The 27,681-nt window shown below is 48.1% G+C and overlaps 1 protein-coding gene across 10 annotated transcripts in view; it reads right to left on the minus strand.

Annotated features, from left to right (window-relative positions):
- LRRK1 (leucine rich repeat kinase 1) overlaps positions 1 to 27,681 on the minus strand; it is a 118,043-nt gene that overhangs the window by 23,559 nt on the left and 66,803 nt on the right. For all 10 annotated transcript variants that reach the window (XR_011075513.1, XR_011075514.1, XM_068556672.1 and 7 more), the window contains 17 exons: positions 26,422 to 26,648; positions 25,218 to 25,345; positions 24,963 to 25,126; positions 23,991 to 24,128; positions 22,742 to 22,854; positions 20,049 to 20,125; positions 14,602 to 14,731; positions 13,848 to 13,960; positions 13,204 to 13,418; positions 11,039 to 11,203; positions 10,357 to 10,529; positions 9,137 to 9,257; positions 8,720 to 8,879; positions 8,053 to 8,329; positions 4,710 to 4,881; positions 2,164 to 2,327; positions 1,529 to 1,668 (listed from right to left, as the gene is read on the minus strand). Coding sequence is in view for 8 of the 10 variants with exons in the window: in XM_068556672.1 (XP_068412773.1) it covers positions 1,529 to 1,668; positions 2,164 to 2,327; positions 4,710 to 4,881; positions 8,053 to 8,329; positions 8,720 to 8,879; positions 9,137 to 9,257; positions 10,357 to 10,529; positions 11,039 to 11,203; positions 13,204 to 13,418; positions 13,848 to 13,960; positions 14,602 to 14,731; positions 20,049 to 20,125; positions 22,742 to 22,854; positions 23,991 to 24,128; positions 24,963 to 25,126; positions 25,218 to 25,345; positions 26,422 to 26,648 (2,677 nt within the window). In the remaining 2 variants the exon portion in view is untranslated. The remainder of the gene's footprint in view (positions 1 to 1,528; positions 1,669 to 2,163; positions 2,328 to 4,709; positions 4,882 to 8,052; positions 8,330 to 8,719; positions 8,880 to 9,136; positions 9,258 to 10,356; positions 10,530 to 11,038; positions 11,204 to 13,203; positions 13,419 to 13,847; positions 13,961 to 14,601; positions 14,732 to 20,048; positions 20,126 to 22,741; positions 22,855 to 23,990; positions 24,129 to 24,962; positions 25,127 to 25,217; positions 25,346 to 26,421; positions 26,649 to 27,681) is intronic.

Below are 27,681 nucleotides of genomic sequence, written 5' to 3' on the forward strand. Positions count from 1 at the left end.
GCACAGCTGGGCCCCGGAAGGACATTGCAGGCTGGGTCTGAGCTATGCCACACTCCAATGACCAAACCACAACCAGTAAGGAGCCGTTCTTAAAATTAGAAACGTAAGGCTTGCAATTACTATGATCTTTTCTAGAAGAGCAATGCAGGAGGAGAAATGAGTACAAATTATAAGAGACAAAATCTAGTCATTTTACTTGTGTTCCCCTGGGCAGGAGACACAGCTTTTCTGCACACCCCTGAAAGGAGGTACAAAGAAACACCCTCCAAGTTGTCCCGTGGAGATGCCAGAAAGGTGAGCTGATGTCCTGCTTTGTGCAGGGTGGACTCATAGAATTTTCTAGGCACATGTGTGTAACACATCCTGCCAGCTGGCTGGTGGTGCTGTGTCTAGGCAGCCCTGTCTCAGGCCCTCAGCTCAGTCCTTCCTGTCTGATGGGCCCTAGTCAAATCCCCAACAGCACCTGTTGTGGGGAGATCACAAAGGGCCCGTAGGGTTCAAATGGCCTAGAGGCCCCCGCTGTATGGCCAAGCACCGCCCAACTGCCCCAACCCACACACTAAACTACCTTCGCTTAGGCTCCTTTCTAAGCTTTTTTTCCTTGTGGGTCACCTTTCCCATCAACACCCAAAGGACCACAGACCCGGGTGTCCAGAGTATGATCTGGAGCACGCCCAGCCACTGTTTCTTAAGCATTTCTTCTGATGCTCTCCCAGGATGCAGGGATGGTGTACGGGTGAGGAAGCCAGCTCAGGAGGCCAGAGGACTGGACTAGCAGGCCAGAGGTGGCACTAGGATCCCAAACTCGCTCTCTGCTCTCTTGGTCTCCAGGCTTCCGGAGTTGAGGGCTCACAGGGAAGAGGCTGCCTGGTTTTGACTGGATGGCCTCCTCCCTGCAGGATGCCCCACAGTGGGTGTGTCTCCGCTTCAGTAGCAAAACAAACAGAGGACCTCAAGAGCTTCACTTCAAAAAGTATTTTCTTTGGGTGGACTGTCAATGAAGAAACTGATCAAAGGGGCTGGAAAGGGCTACGTGGGTGGCTGATCACTGCTGGGATTCGGGGGTTTGGGGAAGGCAGGGAAGGAAAATGTGGACCCTTGGCAGGTGTGGTGCCTTCCCTCCCACTCCTGCACAAGGGATGAATCTCCAGCTGCAGGCTCCCCCCTGGATTTCAGCAGCCCTGTCCTTACCATGTAAACAAGAACACGTGAGGCTCACATCAAGGGTCTTCCTAGACCATGTGCGGTACCTGGGGCACTCTTCTTCCCCCACGCTGTGGGCAGCCAGAGGCCAAATCCCTCCCAGGACCCATGGGTCTGGGCCCACTTCTTCCTCATAGCACCTCCACCCATGCCCACAGCTGGACTCCCCCAGGGCTCAAGACTCTGCCAAAGGTCTGTTAGGACCCCTCTGGTCCCCTTGGGCTGAATCCCAGTGGGATTTCTGTTCTCCAAATAAGGAGCCCTACCCCGATTTATAAAGCAATATTAACATGAGCCAAGACCTGGTTCAAAAACATTTCCTTACCAGGAAACCACTGATCGATCAAGGAGTTGACATGGTCTGTGATAAAAGCCATTGCCGAGAAGTCCCTTATTTCTGATTGGCAGATGATTTTTATTCCTCCACTTTTTTTCTTTTTCCAGTTCACATCCGAGGATTCCACACTGCAACCCAGAAACAAAAAGGGGTCCATTGTTATCGGCTGTGAAGGGCCCTGGTTTAATCTCCTTGCCTTAAGGACGAGGGTGCAACCCCCAGGGATGACCCCCTCCACAGGGGCCCAGGCAGGACTGTCAGAGGAGGCCCCTGCGTTTGTGTACTTACGTGCATGGCCCTGCCTTGTCCCCTCACTGTCCCCAAAATGGTGAAGCGGACACAATGAGGACTTTGCAGGAAGGGGTGCTCAGGCTGGGATCTGACCCTTAGGTGTGACCCTGGGGAAGCTTTTTCCATCTGAACCACAGGTTTCTCATCCGCCAAGTGGCAACTGTGAGTTTTAAGTGGGAACATCTAGAGCTTCTAGCAAGCTTCCATGATGACCTGCCCTCGGGAACAGAACTCTGGACATCAAGTGGACGGTCTCCCGGCAGAGGTTGCCCTGGGGCCCGTTTCTACAGCACCGTGGTGACCCAGTCAGGGGGGCTCCCAAATGTTCCTACCTGAGGTAGCCCCCATCAAAAGTGACCAGGAGCCCTTCCTGCCAATAGATGGTCTGATTTCTTTTCACTCTGAATGTGCTGCAGCGATTTCTCTGGTTTCCTGTAAAACTGTAAATGGTGACTTTCCTGTGCCTGCTTTTAGTATTCTTCTTGTTTTCAAAAAGCTGAAAGACAGAGAAAAGACCCTGGTTAAGTAGACCGGGCTCCTCGCTGGCCCTGGGCAGAGCTGTGAAGAGGCTGGCCTGGCCCCATCGTGATAAAGGACCACCGTCCAACTTCCCACCCCCTCCATCCTGCACCGCTCATCCTGCTGCCAAATGAAATGCTGCATTATCTGAGGGGGTCTCCAGGATACTCTGGGAACATGTTTTCCCTAAAAGATTGAAAACAGGCTTTTCTTTTTCAAATCTTTTCCCTCCCTGATTTTACAAGCAAAAAGTTACCTTAGAAAATATGGAAAATACAGAAAAATATAAGAGAGAAAATGAAATACCAATTTAACACATAGATCATGAAAATTTTGGTATATTTTATTCCAGGTTTTTTTCCTATCTACCTGTATGTTTATAAAACAGCTGAGGCCATATTTTGTAATTTTGTATTTCTAAATTTCTAATTGTGTATACTTTTAAAAACTTTGCTTTTCCTATGTCGTTAAAAACTCATAAAATTCATTTTTCTAAAGCTCAATTTTTATTAAGTATAGTAATTTGCTGAATCATTCTCTTCTTTGGACTTTTAGGTTGGTTCCAATCTTTTGCTCTTTCAGATAAGCCATATGAACATGAAAAACCACAGAGCTTTCTCTGATTTCAAATGATTTCTATAGTTCAGATTTATAGCAGTAGGATTACTGGGTCAAAGGGTTTGAACATTTTCAGGCTCTGGATGCCTAGTGAGGAATCGCTTTCAAGGTGAATAGGCTGTATGTTCACTGACCATGGTGTGTGAACTTTCCTGATTCTGGGGCTGGCTGTTAGCTCTCTGCTAATTTGATAGGTGACAAGTGGTATTTTATCAATGCTTGAATTTGCATGCCTTTGATACTTCTGAGACTGAACTCCTTTTCCTCATCTGAATTTCAACAGGACTTCTTTCCTAATTCTGAGTGAGGGATGCTGCCAGGAAGGGCGCCTGCCTCCACACCCGACTGGGCCCACCCCCTGCCAGCCACTGAGCCCACTTGGAAGCTCAGGCCTCACACGATGCTGGTGCTTGGTGACCTCACACTTAGAACGTGGCAGGAAGAAGAGTTCAAAGGGAGGGAAGAGTGACTGAATGGGAACATAGGGAGAGCCAGCCCATGCGCCCACTCTTTCCATCTGTCAGTGCACCCAACTGTGTTGCTAACAAGTCTCCCTCCCGCTAACATGAGCTGTGTGAGAAAACGCCAAAGCATTTTCAGGCTCTTCCATTTACTTTTGAACATTTCAGTAAAATGGGAAGATCAAAGAATATCTTTACTTAATACAAGAAGTTTAATTCCATAAGGGCCTTATAATTAGAACATGGCAAAAGCAAACTCATACTGAGTTTAATGTCAATTATTCAACAGTCCTGGCTATGTCAGGGGTTCTCACACTGTAAAGTAAGTTAGAATTCGCTGGAAGGCTTGTGAAAAACAGAGCCCTGGGCTCCATCCTGGAGTTTCTGATGCAGCAGATCTGGGGCAGGCCTGAGAATTTGCACTTCTAACAAGTTCCCAGGTGAGGCTGATTCTGCTGGCCCAGGAACCCCACTTTGAGAACCACCACTCTAGCCAACCACTATTTCCATATTATTGTCTTGCATGAAATGAATGTTGACTGACAGCCGGGACTTCCTTCAACACAACACCAGGTGAACCCACAGAAAAGAACTCCTTGGGTTAGGTCTTCACTGCTCCCAGACCAAGTTAAAGTTCTATGCCAGTGGTTCTCAAGCTTGACTGGACAGTGGAGTCACCTGGAGAGCTTTAAAAAATACTGATCCCTGGCTGCCACACCCACAGATTCTGACTTAGTGGTCTGTGTCTGGGTCTGATCTGTGTCTGTTAGAGCTCCCCAGGGGAGTCTAGTCACAGCCTGAATGGTAAAGCCATGATTCTGAGGCCATGGTTCTCCAGGTGTGGTCCCTGACCAGCAGCATCACCTGGGGCAGTGGTTGGATAAGCAGACTCTTGAGTCCCAGTCCATAGCCACGGAGCCAGAACCCGAGTGGGGCCTAACTGTCTGTGTTCTAACAAGCCCTCCAGTGGATGTTGATGTTGGTTAGATTAGAACCCTTGCTCCTAATGGGATATTCTTTCCAAGCCAGCTAGGCACTGATTTGGTATTCACAGAATGATTCAAGTGGGTCTGTGGCTTAGAGGAGAGAAGGCAGCCGTGCTGTACTGGCCTCCAGGCCCTAAGTCAGCAGATTTGCTGCAGGAGAAGGGTCTTCAGCCAGGCTCCTCCAGCAAAGGGCATCTCCCTCCCTCCCTTCCTCTCTCCCTCCCTCCCACCAGGGCACAGTTGCAGGTGCCTCGCATGCAAGCAAAAACTGCCCCATGAAGAAAATGCAACTACCTGAAGGTCCATCTCGGCCAAGCTGATCAGCATCCGTGCTATAAACCTTTGCCAGAAGCCAACTGGAACGAAGCTCATCTTAAACACCCTCTGAATGGTGTTGGCCGTGGGATGCCGCATGCCGTGGGTGTCCAGGCCAGGTTTGGATGGAAGGAGATGTGGCAGGAGATAGCTGAAACACACCAAAGGGGGCTGGTGAACCAGGGGCCTGAGCTCCGCTGCAGGGCCCTGACCCCAGCAGACGGACTGGCCTTGGGCAGGCTCTGCTGAAACAGCTCAGGCTGCCCGGTGCCTTCTTCCCAGGGCCTTGGAATCTTATTTTTAGATAGAGGGGGTAGTTTATATGCTTCGAATTAATGCTCCAAGAGAAAATGAAGATAGGCACAGTGAATCTGTTTATTGACATCTCTAAGATAGAGACTAGAATACGGCTAAGGGAAGACGTGGAAACATCTGTGGTCATAAACAGACACAGCAAATAGTAGTTAATTCTCTGTAAACTGGGTTGCAACTGGGGAGTCACTTCAAATTAACTTTGGATGGTGAAGGAAAAACAAATACAGCTGCACAGTTCTAAGGACAATGTAGATATTGGGGTCAGAGAAACGTTTTTGGCCTTAGAAGCTATTTATTGTTCTTGACCAGTTGAAGCAACAAAGTTGCCTTAAAAGTTCGAATGAGGCTGTTTGTGCAAAAGAGCGATGTTTTATGAGAGCACTCTTACTCATAAAAGCGCTGAATCACAGTGTCAGTGAGCCATTCATGACTGTGATTATTTGGAAACAGCTGAAACGGGGGCGGTCCCTCTAAGATTTCCCTGAAAACCAGCATCTTCTGTGTGCCCTGGAGCTGAGGCGGCCTTGGGCAGAGCCTTGGATGTGCCCTTTTCTTAAAGGTTTGCCTTGAGCTCTCCTAATCCTTTAAAAATACATCAGTTTAGGTCCTATAAAACGTCTTTAGAACTTTCTGAAAGGGAGCCCTGAAAATATTATAGAAGGAAAATTCAATGACAGCCTGGTGGGCGGAGCACCCAGGGATCAATCCTGGCTCTGTCTTCAGCACATAGCTTAACCTCATTGCGATTCTGCTTCCCTGACGTGGGAAGAGAAAGGATACTGACCTCAAAGGGTTAGAGGAGGATGGACAGGGGTCAGATGGTGAAGTTTTAGGTCCTTTTCAGCCATTACAGGTCTTGGGTGAAAGGACCTTCTCAACCACCCCAGCTAGAGTGCCTTCTCCACAGCCAGGTGCTCTCCAGCAGATGCCCTGATTTAGTCCTTTAAGTTCTGAGAAGTCCTTCTTTATCTCTCTGACCTCCCCAAACAGGAGGCCCTCGTCAGTGCCCAGTGTGATTTATCCTGCTTCTTCTGCCTGCATCATGCTCAGCTTGGATCTCATGGGACCCCCTACACTGCCTGTGTGCTGCAGCCTCCTGCTTCTTTCTACCTGGCAGGTGTCCCCTGGGCAAGGGGAGGGAGCACGCTCTGCACCCAGGTGCCCCAGTACGCAGCGCACAGAGCAGGTGCTCAATATTTTTGAAGGCAGAGGAGACTTAGAAGCCAGCATGGCAAGTGAAGAGATTTAAATTGACTGGCAATGGAAGCCCTGCTCAAGGTGAGCGGAGCCCTGGGAGACCATTGGCACCTCCTTAAAAGTGATCACTAGTAGGGCAAGCCTGTCCCAGGGGAAGAGCCTGGGGAATTAAGAAGTGAGTTCTTCATGTGCCTGTTGAACATGAGTCTGTGAAGACCTGGGCACTGTGTGGTGCCTGCACTGCGGAGCCGGCTCACAATATGTCCCTGAGGTTGTCTCAGCAGTCGGGCAGGAGCCTTCCCTGAGTGCTGAGAGCCAGCGAGTCCCCCCCTGGAAGGTACACAAACACTCAGAAGTGTAGGGAGGTTCAGAAATGCCCTGAAGGCTTTCCCAGGGACTGGAGGCGTTCAGGACTGCAGGTTGAAAACCATGCTCTAAAAGGAGCAGCAAATGCCTTTGTTTTTGTTGATAGTGTCGTCAACCATATAAAACCTTATGGTGCAAGGAGCTGGAACTCCTTGTCCCTGGAGCACAAGGGACCCATTATACCTGTGCTAAGATGGAAAATGCTTGGACACTCCTGACTTTAGATGGAACCAGACACCATTGGCTATGAGCACTTAACACAAAGATGGAAACAATAACAGTACTGATAATCCTTGATGTCCTTGAAGCTCACAGGTGCAGGAGGCACTTCTCATAGTTTACATGTATTATCAAATTTAATCCTCACAATGACTACAATACTAGTAGATAATAGTATTATTCCCATTTTACAGATGAGAAAAGAAAGGAAGTTGGGACTTGCTTTTACATAGTGCTAATATCTCCTCATTCCTCTAACCTGTTGATAAAATAACCAGAAAATTGTCAGATTCTGGCAGTGTTGTAAACTCACAGGCTGCTTCACTGTGTGCTTTTTCATGGGCCAAAGTCAAGGACACACCTGGGCCATGGTGTGAGGGATCATGTGGGTTTTGAATTCCTCTTTGGGGTTTCTCTTTTTAGGACTCAATCTTGGCCCTCATGAAGCTGGAACAGGAAGGACTGAGGCTCCCTCCCACAGTCATAAGACCAAGTGGAAATCTCAGAGAGAGATGGCCCAGGGCTGGCTCCCCGGAGACCCAGTCTGTGCTGATGGAATTGCTGGGCTGGCCACACAGGGTCCAGGGCAGCTCCCTGGGAGTCTCCTGTGGGCATCTCCCCAGAGCTCTGGGGTTGAGGTGCAGGGTGGTGACAAGTTCTATGACAGATGAATGGAAAAGGTCTGTGGATTTGGCATCCTGGCTACTGCCTCAGGGCCAACATCAGCATCAGACCCAGGAAATGGCTGAAACTGAAATTAGGGCAAGAAGGCCCTAAGAACCAAGCTGGTTTAGGTCAGAGCATCATTAGATTTAACCCACATGCCTCTTCAGCCCCTGCCCTCCCTGCATTTTGAAGCTGGGCTGTATAATTAGCACACACATCTTTGTTACTTACTCCATTTTTATTCATCAAATAACCAAGCAATCAACCTCCCAAAGCATGAACTTCCCAAAGTTACCTTTAATGCCATTGCCATTCTTGCATGTTTTCCTACACCTTTTCAATAAATGGATTTCTTTGAACCCCCTGAAAAGAGACATCCAAGGCACAGGAAGGAGCAGCCAGCCGGGGGACCGGCCAAGCCCACCCCCTGCTGCCCCAGCCCAGGCAGGCAGGTCATTATCATGACCCGTCCCTGGAAATCTTGCTCAAGCCACCAGTGGTCCCAGCCCTAATTCCTTCCTCTAGGGAGCAACCAGCACAGCCCAGTCCGTGGCCTCACCTGTCGTTGGCGACGGGCAGGGCTATCTCAAATTTGGCCAGGAACTGGAAATACTGCTCTTCCGTCTGCTTTGTGAAGCCGGTCCCAACCAGCAGCATCCTGAGGTCCTCCGCCCTGATCACCCCGTTCTTGGCCACCGACCTGGAGCCCTTGATGTTGAAGATTCTCTGCAGACATTCAGACAACCAAATGGGGTCGAGGAAGTAGAGGTTCCTCAGGCCGTGGCTGGTGTCCGGGAAGTGGAGCAGGGTGCCGGTTTCAATGAGGAAGCTGATGGCTGCCCAGGGGAGGGGATGAGGGAACAGTGTCAAACAAAGGGCAAAAGGGACTCTGGGTGACCTCCTCCTAAGGGGGCCAGGTTACAGATTCTTCTTTGGAAGCAACTAACACTCCCAACACATGGGGCCCTTCACATGTTCTCAAGAGGCATCTTGTAACTCTTGCCAATGTGCTGATCTCCATTATTCATGGATTCCATCTTTGCAAATTCACTTACTCGTTAAAATTGATTTGTGAGCCGAAATTGATACCTGAAGTGTCTTTGCAGTCATTTGCAGACATGCGCAGAGCAGTGAAAAATTTGAGTGCCCCTCCCCAGGGCCCTGTGCCTGTGCCTGCTGGTACCCACCTGATCCCCTCTCCCTGCCCACCCTCCCAGCCCACCCACCGGACTGTAGGTCCTCGTAGTCCTTGATGTCATTGCCAGGCATCTGCTCTACCAGCTGCTCCAGCTGCCTGTCCGTCAGGTACTGCACATCGTCGCTCAGGCCGCGGCGCTGCTGCTCTGCCAGCACGGCCTCCTGGAGGCTCAGGTAGCTCCTGGGTATCTGGGACAGGTGGGCAAGGCTGGGCCCTCAGGTGTGCCCAGCCAGCCTGGTTCACCTGCCACCCTCCAGAGGACTGAGTAGGTGGAATGCTTCCTGTCACTGTCCCACCCCTCCCTTCCCCCAAGAAACTGCTCACATGGGGACCACACAGTATATACAGCACATGGGTTTTACAGTAGAAAGAGAGAGGGAGGTACAGTTCCCCTGACACATGGGAAGCAGGCCCCTCTGGCTTCAAGGGGATGAGAGGTACCCACCAGCCTCCCTGCGAGTCGCTGGCAGCCAATGGTGCTGCCCACGTCTTTCATGCTGCACGTGACGTGGAAAATGAGCTGCCGCAGCCCTTCCTGACCTTCCAGGCTCTTACAGGAAAGCTCACTGTGAGTGCAAAAATGAACCGTGCTTATTCATCGTACCTCCCCTCTCTGACAAGCACTGCAGTGCCTCTGTTTTCCTAAGTGTTTCATCCCAAACACTGGCAAGTTGAGAAAACTCATGAGAGATAGACACAGAAATTTAATGAGGCCTTACTTGATGCAAAGCATGGTGCTGGGGGCACCACAATGTGCTGCTTTAGTCTGTCTTCCCAACGTGCCCACTTTACAGAGGAGGAAAGTGAGGCATGCAGGCACAAGGTGACTCCCAAGGACACAAGCTGGAAAGGAGCAGGCTTGAGTGGGACTCAGGTTTCTGACCCAGAGCCAGCACTCCTATCATCGCAGGCCCCAGGGGGCATTCTCAAGGGCACTCGAGGAATTCCTGAAAGCCCCATCCTGTACTCTGAGCCACATGGCATGTCTCCAGGCTGACCCATGCACCAATGTCCATGGCACTTCACCCAGAGCGAGGGAACCCAAGAGCCACCAGGGTAGCAGTCAGAGAACACTTACTAGCTGAGCCTCAGTTTCATAATCTGCAAAGTGGGCACAACAATCTCCATAACCTGCAGAGCTGTCATGAGAATCCAAGGACAGGGTGGGAGAATCAACATGCCCAGGACACTGGTCCCACCAACACTGGCCCATTCTGAACCCCACCCTGTGGCCCTCCCCCATCCCAGCCCCTCTGGACCACTCAGACACACTGGGAGGACCAGGACCACACCTGGGGTCTGTTCTTGATCAATGATCAACAAATGTGATGGGTGGTGTTTGAGTTTCTATCTCGTGGTCCCACTGGGGCCGTGCACACTCAGCACTGGCCCTGGGGGTGGGGAGACTTGGACAGGAAGCACAGAGTGTCTCCAGGCCCTGCCCTGTAAATCCTCTGGCAGCTCCTCACCCTCCCTAGGGCTGCATCTGCTCTGGGGGCCCAGCTGCCACCCTTCACCCTGGACAGGGCAACAGAGGAGCACAGCCCCTGCCTCAGGAGCCCTCTGCAGGCAGAGCAGGCGTCCCCAGGGAGATGGACAAGTGAGGGGCTGGCAGCCACAGCCCCGCGACAGGTGGGGACGAGCAGGATGCCATGGGACACTCACTGTAGGTGTTTGAAGGTGATGTCCGGGAAGCCGGTGGCCCTGGACCCGGAGGGTGAGCGGCAGAGCGCCAGCACATAGGCGCGCAGCGTGGCGATTCTCTCCACGCGGAATTTGGTTTCGATTAAGTCCAGGTGTGTTCCCACCACCAGCACCACAGCGTTTGGGGCCTTGGCCTGTGAGAGAGAGTCTGGCTGGGGACGGGAATGATTCCCTAGGCAGTGGGTGTGCCAACCCTGTATGCCCTGGCCCTCAACCATCACCCCGCTGCACCCTGCACTCCTCTCTGAGAACCTCGAGGGCCTGCCACGCACTAGGGGGTGTGTGAGGGCCTGTGACCCTCCCTGGGGCCTCCATCTCTGATCCCTTCAGACAGCGCCCCAGCTTCTGGCCCACATCACCTTTCCACTGGAAGAGGGGAGCCCCGTTCCCCTCCTGGGTCCACGATGTGGGGCTCTTAAATTTAAGGAAGCACAAAATACAAGAGCACCATCAACCATGTGGCCCAGGAGGGTTTTAAGTGCTTCACAGTGACCTGTGATTCTGAGGCCTCGTGACAGCCCAGCAAAGTGCAAAGCATTTCTCCCTAACCATTTCCTTTTTTCCTTTTCCCCCCTGAGAAGCGGCGGGGCCCCTGCAATGTCCTGAGGACTGAGAGCTGAAGGGCTGGCACCCCCTCCCTCACCTCGATGTTGAGAAGCCAGAACTGAAGGTTGGCCACAGCCTCCTCCCCCAGTGCCAGGTTCCAAACCACCACATACAGGGCCTTGTCCGTGAAGAAGCACTGGTTGACCGTGGCCATGCTGGCGGGGCCACCGATGTCCCAGACGTTGAACTCCACAGACTCAACCTACTTGAGCAACAAGGCAGCAACAGGGAGACATTTTAGCAACCAGGGTTTTAGTCAATCAAATTGAGATAACTGATCACTATGAACGTTGTACATGGGGGCCTGGTAAAAGCACAGCTGTGGAAAAGCACGGCCTGTCCTGCTGTTTTCCTCAGGAACCAGACATCTGAGGGAGGGAAGGGGGCCCAGCGGTTCGGAGGTGGGCTTCTGGGGGCTTCCATCTACTGCTATGGGAGCAGGGGCTCCTGGAAGGCTGGGTCCCGTGGGCAGAGGCGTCTGCAGAACGTCGGAGGGCACTGTCTGCCTCCATCTCAGCTGCAGACGGTTAGGAGACATCCTGCCAGAGGAAGCCAGGGGCTGACGGCAGTGCTCACACCAAGGCTTAACCTCCATCCGAGTGAGGGCAAGGCCAAGCAGACAGGCCTCTGAACTGTGCAGGTCAGAGGGCAGTGCCCACCAAGGATGATGGGAAATGGCCCTGATGTGGGAATCTAACAAAAGATTAGTTGTTGGGCTTCGGGGAAAGGCTGTGTAAACGGTGGTTTCTCTATTGTTTTATGAGGTCAGAGTCTGGCCCGAGTAGCTAAGGCTGCACTTTTCTGTGGCAAAGAATCGTTCCCACCATGCTGCAGTTTGGCCTCCAAGACACAGCGTGCTGACCTGCTTTTTTGGTGTAAAGATGAAAATGGACAGCTGTTCTAAACTGGCTGAAGGCCCAGCCACACAGAGAGTTATGGAACTCAGTGTTCACAAGATCAGGTGGTTGTCCTTCAATGAAAGGGGTGGGGAGAAACTTGAATGATGGTAGAAAGGAAGTGGGGGCGGCCAAAGGTCAGGAAAAGTGGAAATACTAATTCACCCCTCAGACCTCGGACAGCTATTTGCTTAAGAACAGCTGGAAGAAAGTGACATGGAATAATTGCTTAAAAAAGCAGGAGAGAATCCAGATTCTGGTTACTTTCGAGAACCTTTGGACATGCTAGGTTCACTCCTGGGGTGTTCTGGGGAAGGGGGCAGGGCTGGTGTTAATTATCTGGCCCTAATGGGCAGATCTCCATTCTCTAGAGAACTAGTTTCTGAGTCCATATTAAAATATACATTCAGCTTAAATGCTTCATGACTCGAATTGGATTTCCCTGACTTCAAGTGATTTTGTGTGAAAGACTCTGCAATAAAACTGATCTCTAGCTGGCCCTGTGCTGGGGGCTGTGGGGAAAATCATGCAGCCTCTGGCCTCAAGGTCGCTGAGTTTTCCACAAATAGCCTCCTTGCACCTGTATCCCTGTGTGGCTACGTGTACCCACAAATACGGCAACAGGTAAGGGAGGCATCATTGGTGTGTATTCACCCCCTGTGCCGGGAGAAATAGCTCAGACCTGTGCTATAGTCCACCCTACCAATATTCCACAGGCTCTTTTCTCTGACTCAAGTGCAAGACAATTTTCATTTGTCTCATACTGAATGAAAAACAGGATGATTAATAGGTTCATTGAAGGACTCATTTTAAATAGGGCTTAGAAACTAGACCTTTCAGAACTTGGGGTGAAAGCAGGTTTTGAGGAGGACAGTGCATTCATGCCGGGGCTGCCTTCTCAGCCTTCCTGTTAGGGGCAGGTATTAGTATACCTCACTCCTACAGCAGTAGTTCATTCTCAGCCCTGGGGAGGGGTCCCGTCCCAGGCCATTTGAATCACAGTCTTTGGGGCCTGGACACTGCTGTCTTTAAAATCTCATCAAAGCAGTCTAACTGTCAGCCAGGGTTAAGAAACACTGGCCTGGAACCTCAGCTTAGCTATAACAGAAAAACTACAAGGACACGTTAAGAAATTATTCACTGCCCTTGGCAGGAGCTGGTTTGAAACACACACAGTGACCCCTGCAAATATCCTGGGCCTCAGATACCAGGCTGAGAAAATCCTGGGCTCTCTGGAGAGGAGAGAGAAGGGGCCCTGGAAGCAACCTCCCTCCCACAGGGACTCTGCACGCCAACCATCCTTGACCTTGGCTCTCGAGCCAGCCGGCCTCTGGAGCTCCCACTTGGTGGTCCTGATGGTGGCCTCGCTGTGCACCACCTGGGGGGCCCTCCCCGTCTGTAAGATCTCCAGGAGGGTGGACTTGCCCTGACGCGGAGGACCCACGATGATCATCTTCATCTGCTTACACTTCTCCGCTTTCCGCAGCTGAGCACGCAGATAAGACAGCACTGCTTTGGGGCCTGTGCAAAATCACAGTTGGGGAGAGTGGATGCTGCTGCTGACATATAGGTGGGAACATGCTCACATCTCTTGAGAAACAAAGTCCTGTCTGGAAGGAACACTTTCTGTGTGTTCTAATTGGGTGAGTTGAGAAGACTATTGGGTCTATGGAGGGAAGGCATGATATGAATCACCCCAAAAGTGGAGTCTAAAAGTCAAGGATCTAAAGACAGCATCCTTGCTCCTACAGGTCATAGATAGTTTGATCACATGGTCAATTGCAATACAACGGTCCACAGCAACCATTGATTTCTGGATAACTTTACAGCATCTTCCCAAACACGGGAGCCAGAGGTGGGCTCCATAGGTCCCCCAGCTGTTTCCACCCCAGGTCCTTAACAACTGGACTTGAGTGCCTTTTCGAGGGGGTGACGCTGAGGAAGCCCTACCTTCTTTTCTAATCTCTGCAGGCACATTGTTGACGTTCAGGTCTTCAGTGTCCAACTGCCAGAGGTTGCCCAGCTGCCCCAGCTCAGGAGGGAGCTCTCGGAGGCCAGGATTGCTGAGGGCACACACACACCATGGGAGAACACACACACAGCAGCCCATCAGCCTCTGGGGCCTGTGGGGGCCACTGACAGTCTGTACCCCAAGCCCAACATCTTGGGCCCTGATTTCAAATGTTCCATTTAAATACAAATTCCAAAGCCTTTCTCCCTGGGAAGCCAGTGGTACAAATGGCAGCTCTGTCTTCTGCAAATCCCCATGGCTTAGAACGGGGTCCCCTCCCCCAACTTTCCCATCTCTTCTATCATTTACACTATCCTAAGGATGATCACTACCTTTTCTTGACAAGGCAATGTAACCTGAATTATTTTATATTTTCATCGAGTTTTGCACACTGTCTGAATCCCCCAGCAATGCTTGGCAGTAGGTACTTAGTAAATGAAAGGATGGATGATTGAGGAGTTCTTCTCATTATAAATGAGTGAAATAGCAAAGAAGGCATCATTGCATCACTACCTCTGCCTTCCCTTCCCTCGCCTCTTTGACTAAGCCTGGCTCTGAAAATCCAACTGCTGCTTCTTGGTACATAGGTGGATTATTTCTCCCTGGCTTCCGTGTCCTCAGGTGGTTTACACAAGGACATTCTGCTTCCCTGGGCCAGAAGAGCCAGTGCAACTGCTCTGGCTGTGTACTTACTTTCCCAAGTAGAGTTCTGATAAGCTCTTCAGTAGGCAAACCGAGGGTGGGACTGCATCCAGGTGGTTGTCATTCAGACAAAGGACTTCCAAAGACTCACTTAGGAAGGCAGGAAATTCCAGCACACATGCTGCAAAGAAATGGCAAAGCAGACTGTACATTTGAAAATAATTCTGGACCATCACAGTGTTGGAGGTGTATAAACTGGTACAACCTCTGGAGGGCACTTTTGACAAGTTTATCAGAATAAGGTGCTCATCTCATGGACCCAGGGATTCTAATTCTAGGAAACAGTCCTACAGACATCCTGGCGTGTATGGCAAAGATGTGAGAACAAGCACACTCAATGGCACACTTTGTAACAGCAAAGGTAGAAGACAGCTTATATGTCCACCCACAGGGACTTGGTTAAACGAGTAATGGGATTATATACAACTATTACAAAGCACAGGGCAGGTCTACATGTATGGGTATGAAGAGATACTCAAGAGCTATTGGTAAATCAAAAAAACAAGGTGTGGAATTAGGTATCTAGAAGGCTTAACTTGTGTACCACAAAACATATGCAAACATGAGAGCAAACACCCTCCCATGAATTTAGGTATGTTATATGCATGTGTGCATACACATTACAATGCACATATGTATGCTATATGATGTTATGTGCACATACCACAATGCACACATGCATACATATGTCATATGAAGTTATGTGCATGCACATATGTTATAAGGTGTTATAAGCATGTGTACACATACCACACATGCACACCCATATGTATACATTACATGCTGTTATGGGCATGTGTATACACACCACAGATACACATATATGGTGTATATGTTATAATGTATGTCAGACACAAACACAGTTGCTACCACAGACACATGAAATTCCATAGTTTTCTCTGGAGAAGGGAATTACTAGTGTAATGGAGCAGGACCCTATGGGGCCTTCCCAGAACAGTCCCTCCGAACCCCATGTCCTCCTCCTGCCTCTTGTCGGTGGAAAAATTGTAGCCTCCTAGGCTTCCCCAAGTTCCAAAGAGTACATTTCATCAGAGAAGTTGAGAAAATGCAGAAAGAAAGGAAAACAGTCAAGCAAGACAAAATAATAGTTTAGCTATTAGACAAAGTCAAGGATCTTTAGTTCCTCCTCAAGAGCTATAGATAATATTCTGAGCCATGTCCTTTGAGCTGTTTTGCAGATACTGAATCCCCCACCAGGTGGAAGAAGTTAACTGTATGCTGCCCACAAGCACATAGTCCCCAGACCGGTTGGAACCAGAAGGTTGATGAGGTTGACTCCCGATTACCTTACCACCAACCAATCAGGAGAATGTCCACTAGCTGATCACACACCGCATAATCCCCCTCCCTCACCCTGTCTTTAGAAACCTTTCCTTGAAAGCCTTTGGGGAGCTCAGGCCTTTTGAGCACTAGCTGCCTCGACTCCTTGCTTGCTGCCTGCAATAAACACTGCACTTTTCCTTCACTACAACCTGGTGTCAGTAGATTGGCTTTACTGCATGTGGGTGAGTGGACCTGAGTTTGTTTTGGTAACACTAGGAGACTGAATATTCACTCCATGCCCTTTGGTGCACTTCAGAAATTTTGTTTACCATATACATGTATTACTTCTTCAATTAAAAAAGCTAGTTAACTGAAAAATAATAATGTGGGCTTGGTTTTTATGCTTCCTAGGATGGCATTCTCTGAAAAACAAGTCAACTCTCTAGTATATTTAAGTAATTTCATTAATTAAGCTAATTATGAGATTACTATTAAAATCACACCAAATTTGCTGTTTCCATGGCACCAGAGTGTGTGAGTTGAGAAAGAATGTGGGGAGAGCTTGGAAACCAATGGGAATCAGAGGGTTGGATTGCAGCAGAATCTCTGAAGTGCCTTCTCCTTTCTCCTAAGGCAGGGAGAGCACACCCCTGAGGGTCCCTTTCAGCTCAAATTCAAGGTAAAACAACTGCCTCAAAGCCCTCTCAGTCGGTTCTCTGCCAGACACATGAGATAGAGAAGCTAGAATTCTTTTGCAGGGCTGAAACGATGTTCCTCTGCCCTTGATCACAGCTCCTCCCTTAACTCTGGCTTTTCTCCACACATGTAGCTGCAGTCTCAATGGTAATGGGGTAACCTGGCATCAGAGAATGTTCTGGGCGAGATGATAACGGAATACAGATACTGGCACCTGGAAAATTTGCCCAGCTAGTGCCACGCGAATGGCCCCTATGGAAATAAATGTGTAACAGACTTTTAAAGACAGCTTTGTACTAGTCCTTGTTCTACAAGAAAAATGTTCAAAAAGACTTCTTTTTTTTTTCAGTGAAAAAGAATGATCAACTTCAGCCCTAATTCCCATGGAAAGAACATCAAGAATAAGAAAGGCTCACTTTCTTCCCAGAGAACATGTTTTGAACACATGGCTTCTGTGTTTTCCAATTTTAAAGTTTCACCTTGGTGTTTATGAAGCCTCTTTAAGTAATGGACGGATGGAATAAAGGACCTATACTGCGAACAGAGGCAACACCTGACACAGACCTCCTGGCCCAGAATGGAAACTCTGGAAACTGGGCTGGGCAGAGCACAGCTCAAGGTATTTATGAGCCGTAATTATTTATTCATAAGCTATTTATGACTCGGCTGGTCTGAATTTTACTGTAAAAATGGCTGTCCAAATTATTTTTGGACAAGGCCACTGTGCCAACATGACTACTTGAATGTACATAAATCTACCTGGAGTTTTACTATCCATATGCAAACAAGTATAGATTAATCCCTTACCTGAGGTCAACAGCCTGAGAGAATAACCCTGCTGAGGAAAAGCGTTTGCAGTGGGTCTCTCCTTTTCACCAGGTGTGGGCCTCAACTTTCTACTCGAAATTGAAAAAATCAAGAGGCTTTTGTCATGTGCCAACAGCACAGCACCATCCATCTCTGCCAGGGAAACTCCCAGAGGTGTGGCCCCTCCTCTAGCTCCAGACACATTCCTGCGGGCCACCAGCAGGGCCTCCAGAACACAGGTACATGTTTCTGTCCCACTTTTCACTGTGTGCCTCTGGCCTTGAACTCTGGCAGTTTTGAGAGAAAGTGGCTGGTCCCGCAGGGTGCTGGGCGCACCTCCTTGTGCACATCTCTATGCTCTGCATTTCTAGACTGGAGACACCTTTCTAGTCAACTGCAACCCCTGAGGCTTGACCCACAGCGGTGGAAGTGTGGCCGAGATCCATACTAGCAGCTCTTTTCGTGCCTACCCTCCTGTTTGGGCATCCATGAGAAACAAGTGTTTGCTTCTCCTTCCTTCCAAGTGAAATCCCTGTGTCTGGACTCAATTTACAAAGTCTTAAGGCCCTTTGTTTTGAAAAGGATCAGTTATGAAATTCCAAATTGCATTTCCCTAGTAGCAAGGTTAAGGGCCTTTCCTTTCTTTCTGGGCCATCTCGACTTCCTTTCCTGTGAACTGTTGATATTCATCGCCCAGTTTCTGCCTATTGGGTTGACTTAAAAAAAAAAAATCAATTTGTAGGCCATCTTTGTATATTAGGGACTGAAGCCAATTTATGTTGCAACAATTTTTGTTGCATATATTTCCTCTCAGTCTGTTTGCATTATGACTTTGTTTATGATGCCTTTTACTGAACAAAGATTTTCCATTTTTACAACACCCAAGATTTTGCTCTTTTTTTAATGACTTCTGGATTTCCCACCTAGCTTTTAAAGGTCTTCCCAAATTATACATTTATTCTCTTAAATGTTATCTTTCTTTTATGCTTCAAGCTAACATCCGCATGGAGATGTTTGTAACTGATGTAAGGTAGGGCATCTAGTGCTGTGCTTTCCCCCCTTTCAGCTGGACAAGCAGTTATACCAGCACTATTTATTGAAACAATAAAACGTTCTTTTTCCCACTAAATTGAAAGGCCATCTTTATCATATATTAAATTCCTATATTAGGTCTATTTTTGGACTCTGTTCCACTGATGATGTGTTACTTTTTCAATCCTATGTAAAAACACTCTTACATGACTGATGTATGCATATCATATGTATACAGTAGTTCATCAAAAAAGGGCAACAGGTAGGCAGACTACTTAGTTCATCTCCTGCAAATGTGTCTTGGCCTCTGTGGCATTTCTTATCCCCATCTCACACCATCTATACTCAAAGAGCACTTGTCAATATAGATTGATCAAGCTGAAGAAAAAAGTTATATTACACTTAAAACAACCTAAATATTGGTTCCAGTTCTATGGGACAGTATCTAGAGGGATATATCTGTGAGTGTTGATGGCTTTAGAACTCCTGGTTTTCAGATTAAAAAAGAGGGCTGGTGATTGAACTTGAGGGACAGGTCCACACCTCCCCCTGTACCTTACAGAAGATAATGAACAAAAAGAACTGTTTTCCTAGAAACATTCTCTGCTGAACTGGCCTTGTTGTGTGACCATACAAACACTCTAGGAAAAGTTCTGTTTCTAATGAGTTTGGAGGAAGACCTCAAGCTCCTCCAGAATCTCAGCCCAGCCAGGACAGCCTGCAGGGCCAAGGGTGGCTGTGTTCCCATGTGGACCTCACAAGATGCCATAGTGTGGCAGTAAGGACTTCATAGTACTGCCCCCGGGCCCCAGTGCTGGATTCCACAGTGCTGGCTGAGACCTGGCTCTTGCATTCAGTAGCCATGTGACCACATCAGTCAACCCTTGTGCTGCAGACTGAATTGTATCCCCTCAAATCCATATGTGGAAGCCCTGACACACAATGTGATAGTTTAGGAGATGAAGTCTTTGGGAGGTGATCAGGTTTAGACAAGGTCATGAGGGTGGGGTCTCCATGATGGGGTTAGTGTCCTTATAAGAAGAGATACCAGAGGGCTCTCTATCTCTCTCTCTCTGCCACATGAGAACACAGCAAGAAGGCAGCTGTCTGCAAGCCGGAAGGAGGGCCCTCACCAGAAACTGACGCACCCTGATCTTGGACTTCCAGCCTCCAGAAAAGTGAGAAAATATATTTCTGTTGTTTAAGCTACGCAGTCAGTGGTACTTTGCTAGGGAAGCCTGAATTGAAGACACTCTGGAGGCTTAGTTTTCTCATCTGCAAAATGGAAAACCACAACCCATACGTCACGTGATGGTTAAAGAAAGACTGACACATGTAAGGTATCTAGGGCAGTTCTCACACCCTGCAGGCCATCCACACACAGTAGCTACTAGTCTTACTGGCTGCAAACAGGAAAGGGGGTTTCAGGACACTTGCAGGCCATCCTGCACCTGTGCCATGGGCACAGGTACTCCCAGGGTGCTGAGTCAAGCATGGGCATCTCTGGCATTCCCACAGGGCACTGCAAGGGAAAGCCCAACAGGAGGGCCATCCCCCTGTAGGGGAGCAGGGGCAGGGCCTGGCCCAGCTGTCTCATCTCCCAGCAGCAACACACACACCTGCCTCTGTCCCGGAACGCTGGCGGCCTCTGGTGGTAAAAAAGGAAATTCGCTTTGTTTTAAGTACATCTTCATTTCTGCAGGGAGAAAAAAGTCAAAATTTGAGGAAAGCATGGCAAAGACATTTCTATTTTGGCTGTGACTGTACAATGCCACACATAGAGAAGGGAGAAAATTCCATCGGCAGGGTGTTTGGGGCCCCTGCAGCTGATGTGTAAGCATGAACAGCACAAGTTGTGCTCAGAAGTCTTTTCGGAAAAAAGCAAGCTGGCAGGACTGGTGGTTTCCACTCCTGAGCTTTTCCATCTCAGGCAGGTGCTAGCATTTCTGTGCCTGGCAGGAATGCCCATATCAGTGGCTGTTACTTCACGCTGTTCACTGAGGGAGTTCTCTTAGGAGTATAAGTTCCACTGAGATGTTGCAGAAGTGGTCTTCAGCAAGTGAACCAGGAAGGCTGGCCTTCAGGGCCCCAAGGACCAGCAGGGCTCATCCCCAGATTTTCCCCTTTAATTAGAAGACCTTGGAGGGTACTTTTTATTCAATCTCTATACACATTGGTTAGTGACTGGCAAAAACTTTTGAACAGAATGATAGGTGAGGCAAAAATGAGGAGAATCTCCAGGATCCTTTAAAAATTAGAAATGGGAGGACACTGTTTTGGGCTGAATTGTGTCCCCCCCATTCATATGTTGAAGTCCTAACCCCCAGCCCCTCAGAATGTGACTGTATCTGGAGATAGGCCTTTAAAGAGGTGATCAAGTTAAAATGAGGTCATGGGAATGGGCCCTGATCCAATCTGACAGGTGTCCTTATAAGAAGAGGATCCTCCTTTATCAAAGATAAGGTGACTATATGTGTGTGGGTTTATCTCTGGGCTTTCTATCTTGTTCCATTGATCTATATTTCTGTTTTTGTGCCAGTACCATACTGTCTTGATTACTGTAGCTTTGTAGTAGAGTCTGAAGTCAGGGAGCCTGATTCCTCCAGCTCCATTTTTTGTTCTCAAGATTGCTTTGGCTATTTGGGGTCTTTTGTGTTTCCATACAAATTGTCAAATTTTTTGTTCTAGTTCCGTGAAAAATGCCAGTGGTAGTTTGATAGGGATTGCATTGAATCTGTAGATTGCTTTGGGTAGTAGAGTCATTTTCACAATGTTGATTCTTCCAATCCAAGAACATGCTATATCTCTCCATCTATTTGTATCATCTTTAATTTCTTTCATCAGTGTCATAATTTTTGGCATACAGGTCTTTTGTCTCCTTAGGTAGGATTATTCCTAGATATTTTATTCTTTTTGTTGCAATGGTAAATGGGAGTGTTTTCTTAATTTCACTTTCAGATTTTTCATCATTAGTGTACAGGTATGCAAGAGATTTCTGTGCATTAATTTTGTATCCTGCTACATTACCAAATTCATTGATTAGCTCTAGTAGTTTTCTGGTAGCATCTTTAGGATTCTCTATGTATAGTATCATGTCATCTGCAAACAATCATTAGAGGAATGCAAATCAAAACTACAATGAGATATCATCTCACACCGGTCAGAATGGCCATCATCAAAAAATCTAGAAACAATAAATGCTGGAGAGGGTGTGGAGAAAAGGGGACACTCTTGCACTGTTGGTGGGAATGTAAATTGATACAGCCACTATGGAGAACAGTATGGAGGTTCCTTAAAAAACTAAAAATAGAACTACCATATGACCCAACAATCCCACTACTGGGCATATACCCTGAGAAAACCATAATTTAAAAAGAGTCCTGTACCACAATGTTCATTGCAGCTCTATTTACAATAGCCAGGACATGGAAGCAACCTAAGTGTCCATCATCGGATGAATGGATAAAGATGTGGCACATATATACAACGGAATATTACTCAGCCATAAAAAGAAACGAAATTGAGTTATTTGTAGTGAGGTGGATGGAGTTAGAGTCTGTCATACAGAGTGAAGTAAGTCAGAAAGAGAAAAACAAATACAGTATGCTAACACCACATATATATGGAATCTAAGGAAAAAAAAAAAAAAGGTCATGAAGAACCTAGTGGCAAGACGGGAATAAAGACACAGACCTACTAGAGAATGGACTTGAGGATATGGAGAGGGGGAAGGGTAAGCTGTGACAAAGTGAGAGAGTGGCATGGACATATATACACTACCAAACGTAAAATAGATAGCTAGTGGGAAGCAACCGCATAGCACAGGGAGATCAGCTCGGTGCTTTGTGACCACCTAGAGGGGTGGGATAGGGAGGGTGGGAGGGAAGGAGATGCAAGAGGGAAGAGATATGGGAACAAATGTATATGTATAACTGATTCACTTTGTTATAAAGCAGAAACTAACACACCACTGTAAAGCAATTATACTCCAATAAAGATGTTAAAAAAAAAAAAAAAAGAAGCGATCAGGACACAGACAGGCACAGAGGCACAGAGGGAGGACACAGGGAGAAGGCAGCTGTCCCCATGCCAAGGAGAGAGGCCTCAGGAGAAACCAACCCCACCGCCACCTCCATCTCAGACTTCCAGCCTCCAGAACTGTGAAAAATAAATGCCTGTTGTTTAAGCCGCCCAGCCTATGGCACTTTGTCATGGCTGTTCAGCAGGCTGGTAGAGACACCATCCCATGGGTCTGTTGACTGGGGTTACACACACATTTGAGCACTTGCTGGGGACAGAGACCCCTGCTTACCTGCCAAAATGATTTCTGGAGAGATCCAGGGTTTTGAGTTGTCTGCAGGTCCACTTCTCTTGAGGTGGCAGTGCCACCAGCTGATTTCCCTGTAACTTCAAGAACATGAGGGCCTGGGACAGAGGGAGGGAGAAGCAAAGACAATGTCAAATACCAAAGGGGCAGAAGACCTGAAGGGAACGTCAGTTCCCTGGCAAAGGGAAGCCAAAGGATTATAATCGATTCACTGTCACAAAGATTCCAACCGTGTGGGGCTTCACAGTGTCTTAAAACTCATAAAATTATAGCAAACAGAGCAGATGGGATAATTAATAGAAGATCCTTCCCTTCACATCAATGGGAGGCAATTATTCAAGAAAGAACGGAATCTAAGTACTTCTCAGAATTGAGGTTTCTTAAGAGTGACAATTATTTGTGGACCTGTCCTGGGAATAGTGGATGAGTCTGAAGGTCCTGGAGGCCACTGTGTTACCACAGGAGGGGGGTGGGCACAGCATGATGCCTCCTTGGGCTGGCCCAGGTGATGCCCTGGACAGGGGTCAGGTGGCATCAGTGACACCGAAGGTGACCCGCCCCAGTCGTGCACCCTCTGCTGGCTTGACACTGATGCCTTCAGAGTAATGCAGAATTTCCCACCTGGGGCTGGCCCTGGGCACCAAGTAGTGAATAGGATCCATGCTCTGCTTTCAAAGGTTCCCAGTGGAGTGGGAAAAACAGACAGATGTGTGAACAACCTAAAGGTAGAAGGCAGCCCCATGCTGGGACATACACGCGTGGGTACACACACACACACACACACACAGCTCTGGTAAAAGGCACTTCCTGAATTCACATCTGGGAATTCCAGTTCTGCCACTTCCGTAGAGGGAGGCAGGGACAAGAAGGCCCCGCCCTGCCGTGCTGCCAGGGCTTCACACACCAGAAGGCCTGGTGGGCTCACCCTGGAGCTGGGAAGGAACAGAGCCAGAGGTCAGTCCGAGGGGCTGCTGGGCTGTGCCTTCAACTGTCAACACTGAAGAAAATTCTGGAGGATAAAAATTCATCATCCTGCCACCCTCCCAGAGCTGTTTCATTTTGCACATTTCCTCTCAGTCTCTTTGCACACAACCATGCATGACTTTGACAGTTAAACTTTTCTTTCAACTTTTTTTGTCTTGAAAGCTCGGAAGAAGCACACAGGTTTCACTGCAATGTGGAGTGATTTTCTTACAAAAGCTGAAAATGAGAAATAAGGTGCTATTAGACTTACATCAAGCTGGAAAAGTCCCAGGGGAACTTCTCTGAGTGTGTTTTCTGAGAAGTCCACATCCTTAAGGTGGTTCTTCCAAAACACAGCCATTTTGTCTGGTAGAGACTCCAAGGCATTTTTGGATGCTTTGCAGCATTTCTAGGAATTTGATGAGAAAGAGAATTAATTAGCTTTTTAAATGCCGTGGTGTCTATGATAAAGACTGTTTCCAAATTTAATGTTAAAAACAAGACCATTACAATAAGGCTCTGTAATAAATACAGTTCAGCTAATTAAGAGGCTACAGACTATCCTTGCCCCATTTCCTGTCCTTGCTCCAAGGAAGGGATGGGAATGGTTTCCTGGGGAGACCAAGGTGGCTCATGGTCCTTTCCCTTCCCTCAAGAACATCTGGCCCATTGTCCTTGGAAATAATGGGACAATTCAGGACAGTGTTCTGAAGAGGAGCCCATGTCCCACACAAATATGCTTAAACTAGAAATGTTAATGTTAGAGACGGAGAATTTCCACATTTGCTATTGAAAACAGCAATAAAACACAAATATTCTTTATGCTGTTCCATCTGTTTTAACAAGCAAACTTCCCAAGAGACAAAACCACGATTTAATGGGCAGCACTATGGATGCAGACTATTCTTCTCTTCTTTATTCTTATTTTACAGCTGTCCTAAAGGAACGACCCCACCTTTTGGACAGAACTCATCCTGGGCCAGAAGTTCAGGCTGTAGCTGTGGAAAGTCCTGTGGGTGTTACGGTGCGAATCTCAGACCCGGAGCCAGGTGCGCTGGCTCTTGGGTGAGTTACCTGCCTGAGACCCTCAGCTGCTGGATGCTGAGTAACATGCTTGTCTATAACACAGGACACCACTGCGTGGCCGCCGAGGGGGTGCAGTGTGCCCCGCACCCACAGCTCTGTGAGGCTGGCATGGATGTGGACTGACAGCTCCTTTCACGATTTTCGGCAAGTTACTAACCAAGGGGCAGGCCCAGGCACTTGGAAACACCTTCACGTTATTTCTGGAGACGTTCAGACAATTGAGTGACTTGAAAGAATGAAGGAAAAGCGCAGGGAGTTCTGTCAATTTATTGTCAGAAATATCGAGTTCCTGTAGCTTCCGCAAACCAATCCAGTTCGTGGCTAGGGGAAAATAAAAGGGGATGAATTGTAAAAACAGCCCAATCAAGAAGAAAATGACAAAATAAGTCAGGTTACTGATGCTAAAACATACCATTTTCTTCTTCAAACAATTTTTCCAAATAATTTTTTGAAGCTGTCAGTTTTTGAAGTTTTGAGAGATGCAGGAATCCCGGTGGGAGGTGGGACAACTTGTTGCTGGAAATATCAATTTCGAGTAGCCTGTAGTTGGGGGAGAAGGAAGTCAAGGCATCAGAAGAAAGAGGTAAAGCATGACGGGTACATATTTCTCTGTAAACATGTTTCTTTTTCTCCTTGCACAAGGATAAAGAACGTGCATTGAAATACAGCAATATGATTTTTATTCATTGCATTACTGTCACTATGTCATGTGTAGACAAAGAAAACCAAATCTCTCTTTGGTGGATCCTGGTCTCATTGACCAATAGGGATGTAACCTTTCTCACATATGTGATAACAGAACAAGCTGGTGCCCTGGAAGTTCCTGGAAGTCCAGAGAGCAGTGCTTTTAACCTTTTGGACCCTCAAGTCTGTCCTGGTTAAAGACCCCCACTCCGTGGCACTTGTTTAATTTTCTGTGCAGCCTTCTTTCCCATGAGTTACTGCTGACCCTAAGCTCTTTCCAACATTCTTTTTTACTTAACTTAGAGCCTTAGCTTTTGAAATCAGCTCAAATCCCATATAGAATGAGGCTTTGCAGGTATGATCATCAATACATCAGTGAAGGTAAGGTCCTTCCTCTCCCCATGCAGCCTCAGCAGGAGGCTTGGGCCTCTTCCTAAGGCCTCCCAGAAAAGGAGACAGGAGCTGCCTACACCATCAGGCTGCTGCCAGAGTCCTGTGAAGTTAACTGTTTCTCTGAGGCCCGGCCCACTTTCCTTGGGAGGTGGACCAAAAGCTGGGTTGTCTGGGCCCCATTGTTTCCACCAGCCCCTTTCCTCTGACTCCTGTGTGCAGGAACAAGACTGGGCACCTCGGGCAAGCAGGCCTGCGTGGCTGCCAGCGAGTAGTGGAAACGTGGGCCAGACAAGCCTCCCTACTAGACAGATCTTTCTGCATTCATGTGGAAAGGAGGTGGGGACCTTGTGCCCAAGAGCTTGCATAAGGGCAGGCAGAACTTCCTTCTCTTATTTTAGCTGAAAATCTGTTTTCAAAAGCAACAACTACAATCAGGGAGCATGACTGCAGGAAGAGGACAGTGCAGGAGGAGGGTGGTGGTGGCAGCCGGGGCTCAGATGGCCAGGGCTCACCCCAGGGGCTGCAGGGCAGGAGCCCACCTGGAACAGATGATTTCGTCTGATGACTTCACGCTGGGCAGCTCCCCCAGGAGGTTGTCTGAGAGGTTCAGCTTCCGGAGGTTGATGAGTCCCCAGGGGATGATGGAGGGGAGGGATGCCAGGCAGTTGGCAGAAAGATCCAGCTCCGTGATCTGGCAGGAGATGTCAATGAGCCAGTCCAGATCCACCCAGGGCAGCTTGAGGTGGGACCATTTCACACGAAGAGCCTGGATATTGGAGAAAGGGGAAAAGCACACACCAGCGATGAGCCCAGGGCTCGCGCAGACTTGAAATAAAGCAATGATTTATTCAAGCGTGAATCTGTCTGTTCATCTCAGCAGAATCCCGAGAGGTTGGGACCATGTTGGCCCTGAGGAGGTACCTATGCCCTCCTGCACCTGCAACCCGAAGGTAATCTCTGCCCAGCTACAGCTACTCACTCTCCAGCCTCTAGAGGGAGCATGTGGGCTTAGCATCACCTCTTAGAGGGCTATCACCCTCAGGGGGGAAACACAACAGGAATGGCCCCTGCTCTGTACAGAGGAGCCCACCCAAGCTTGGAGCAGCCTCCCCAGACTGCAGAAGAAGGCTTAGACCCAAACCTGGTCTTCTCACTTCCCTTCACGGCACTCTTCCCTGTGATTAGAGCAGTTGCCGCCTGCAGCTGCTTACACCACGCTGGGTGCTTTGTGGATGAGCTGCTTCCAGAGTGAGAGACTGAATATACAGACAACGGCCAGACCATATATAAAAAAGAGAACTTTGACCCACAACCTGCAGCAACCTACCAGGAAACTAACCCCCTTATCTATAATAAAGATATATTATATATATATATATATTATATATATAATAAAGAGTCCAGGAAGCTAACCCCCTTATCTATAATAAAGATATATAATATATATATATATTATATATATAATAAAGAGTCCAGGAAGCTAACCCCCTTATCTATAATAAAGATATATTATATATATATATATATATATTATATATATAATAAAGAGTCCAGGAAGCCAAACTTGCCAGAAGCCATACTGCAATGTCTAGTAACAATCCAGGAAGCTAAACAATAACTTCTGTAACAATTGGCCCCAAATGTCCAGGACTTGATTGATAAGTGACAGCTTCCCTAATTTTGTCCCTGCTTCCAACTTAGACTAACCAGGGAAAGGCAAATATGCCCCCTAACCCATCACGTAGGACGCCCCCTCTCTAGTTAGCTGCCTCCAGCTTCCCCGTCAATAGCCTCTAGTC

Source organism: Eschrichtius robustus, chromosome 1 (assembly GCF_028021215.1).
Source record: "Eschrichtius robustus isolate mEscRob2 chromosome 1, mEscRob2.pri, whole genome shotgun sequence".
Lineage (NCBI taxonomy): Eukaryota > Metazoa > Chordata > Mammalia > Artiodactyla > Eschrichtiidae > Eschrichtius > Eschrichtius robustus.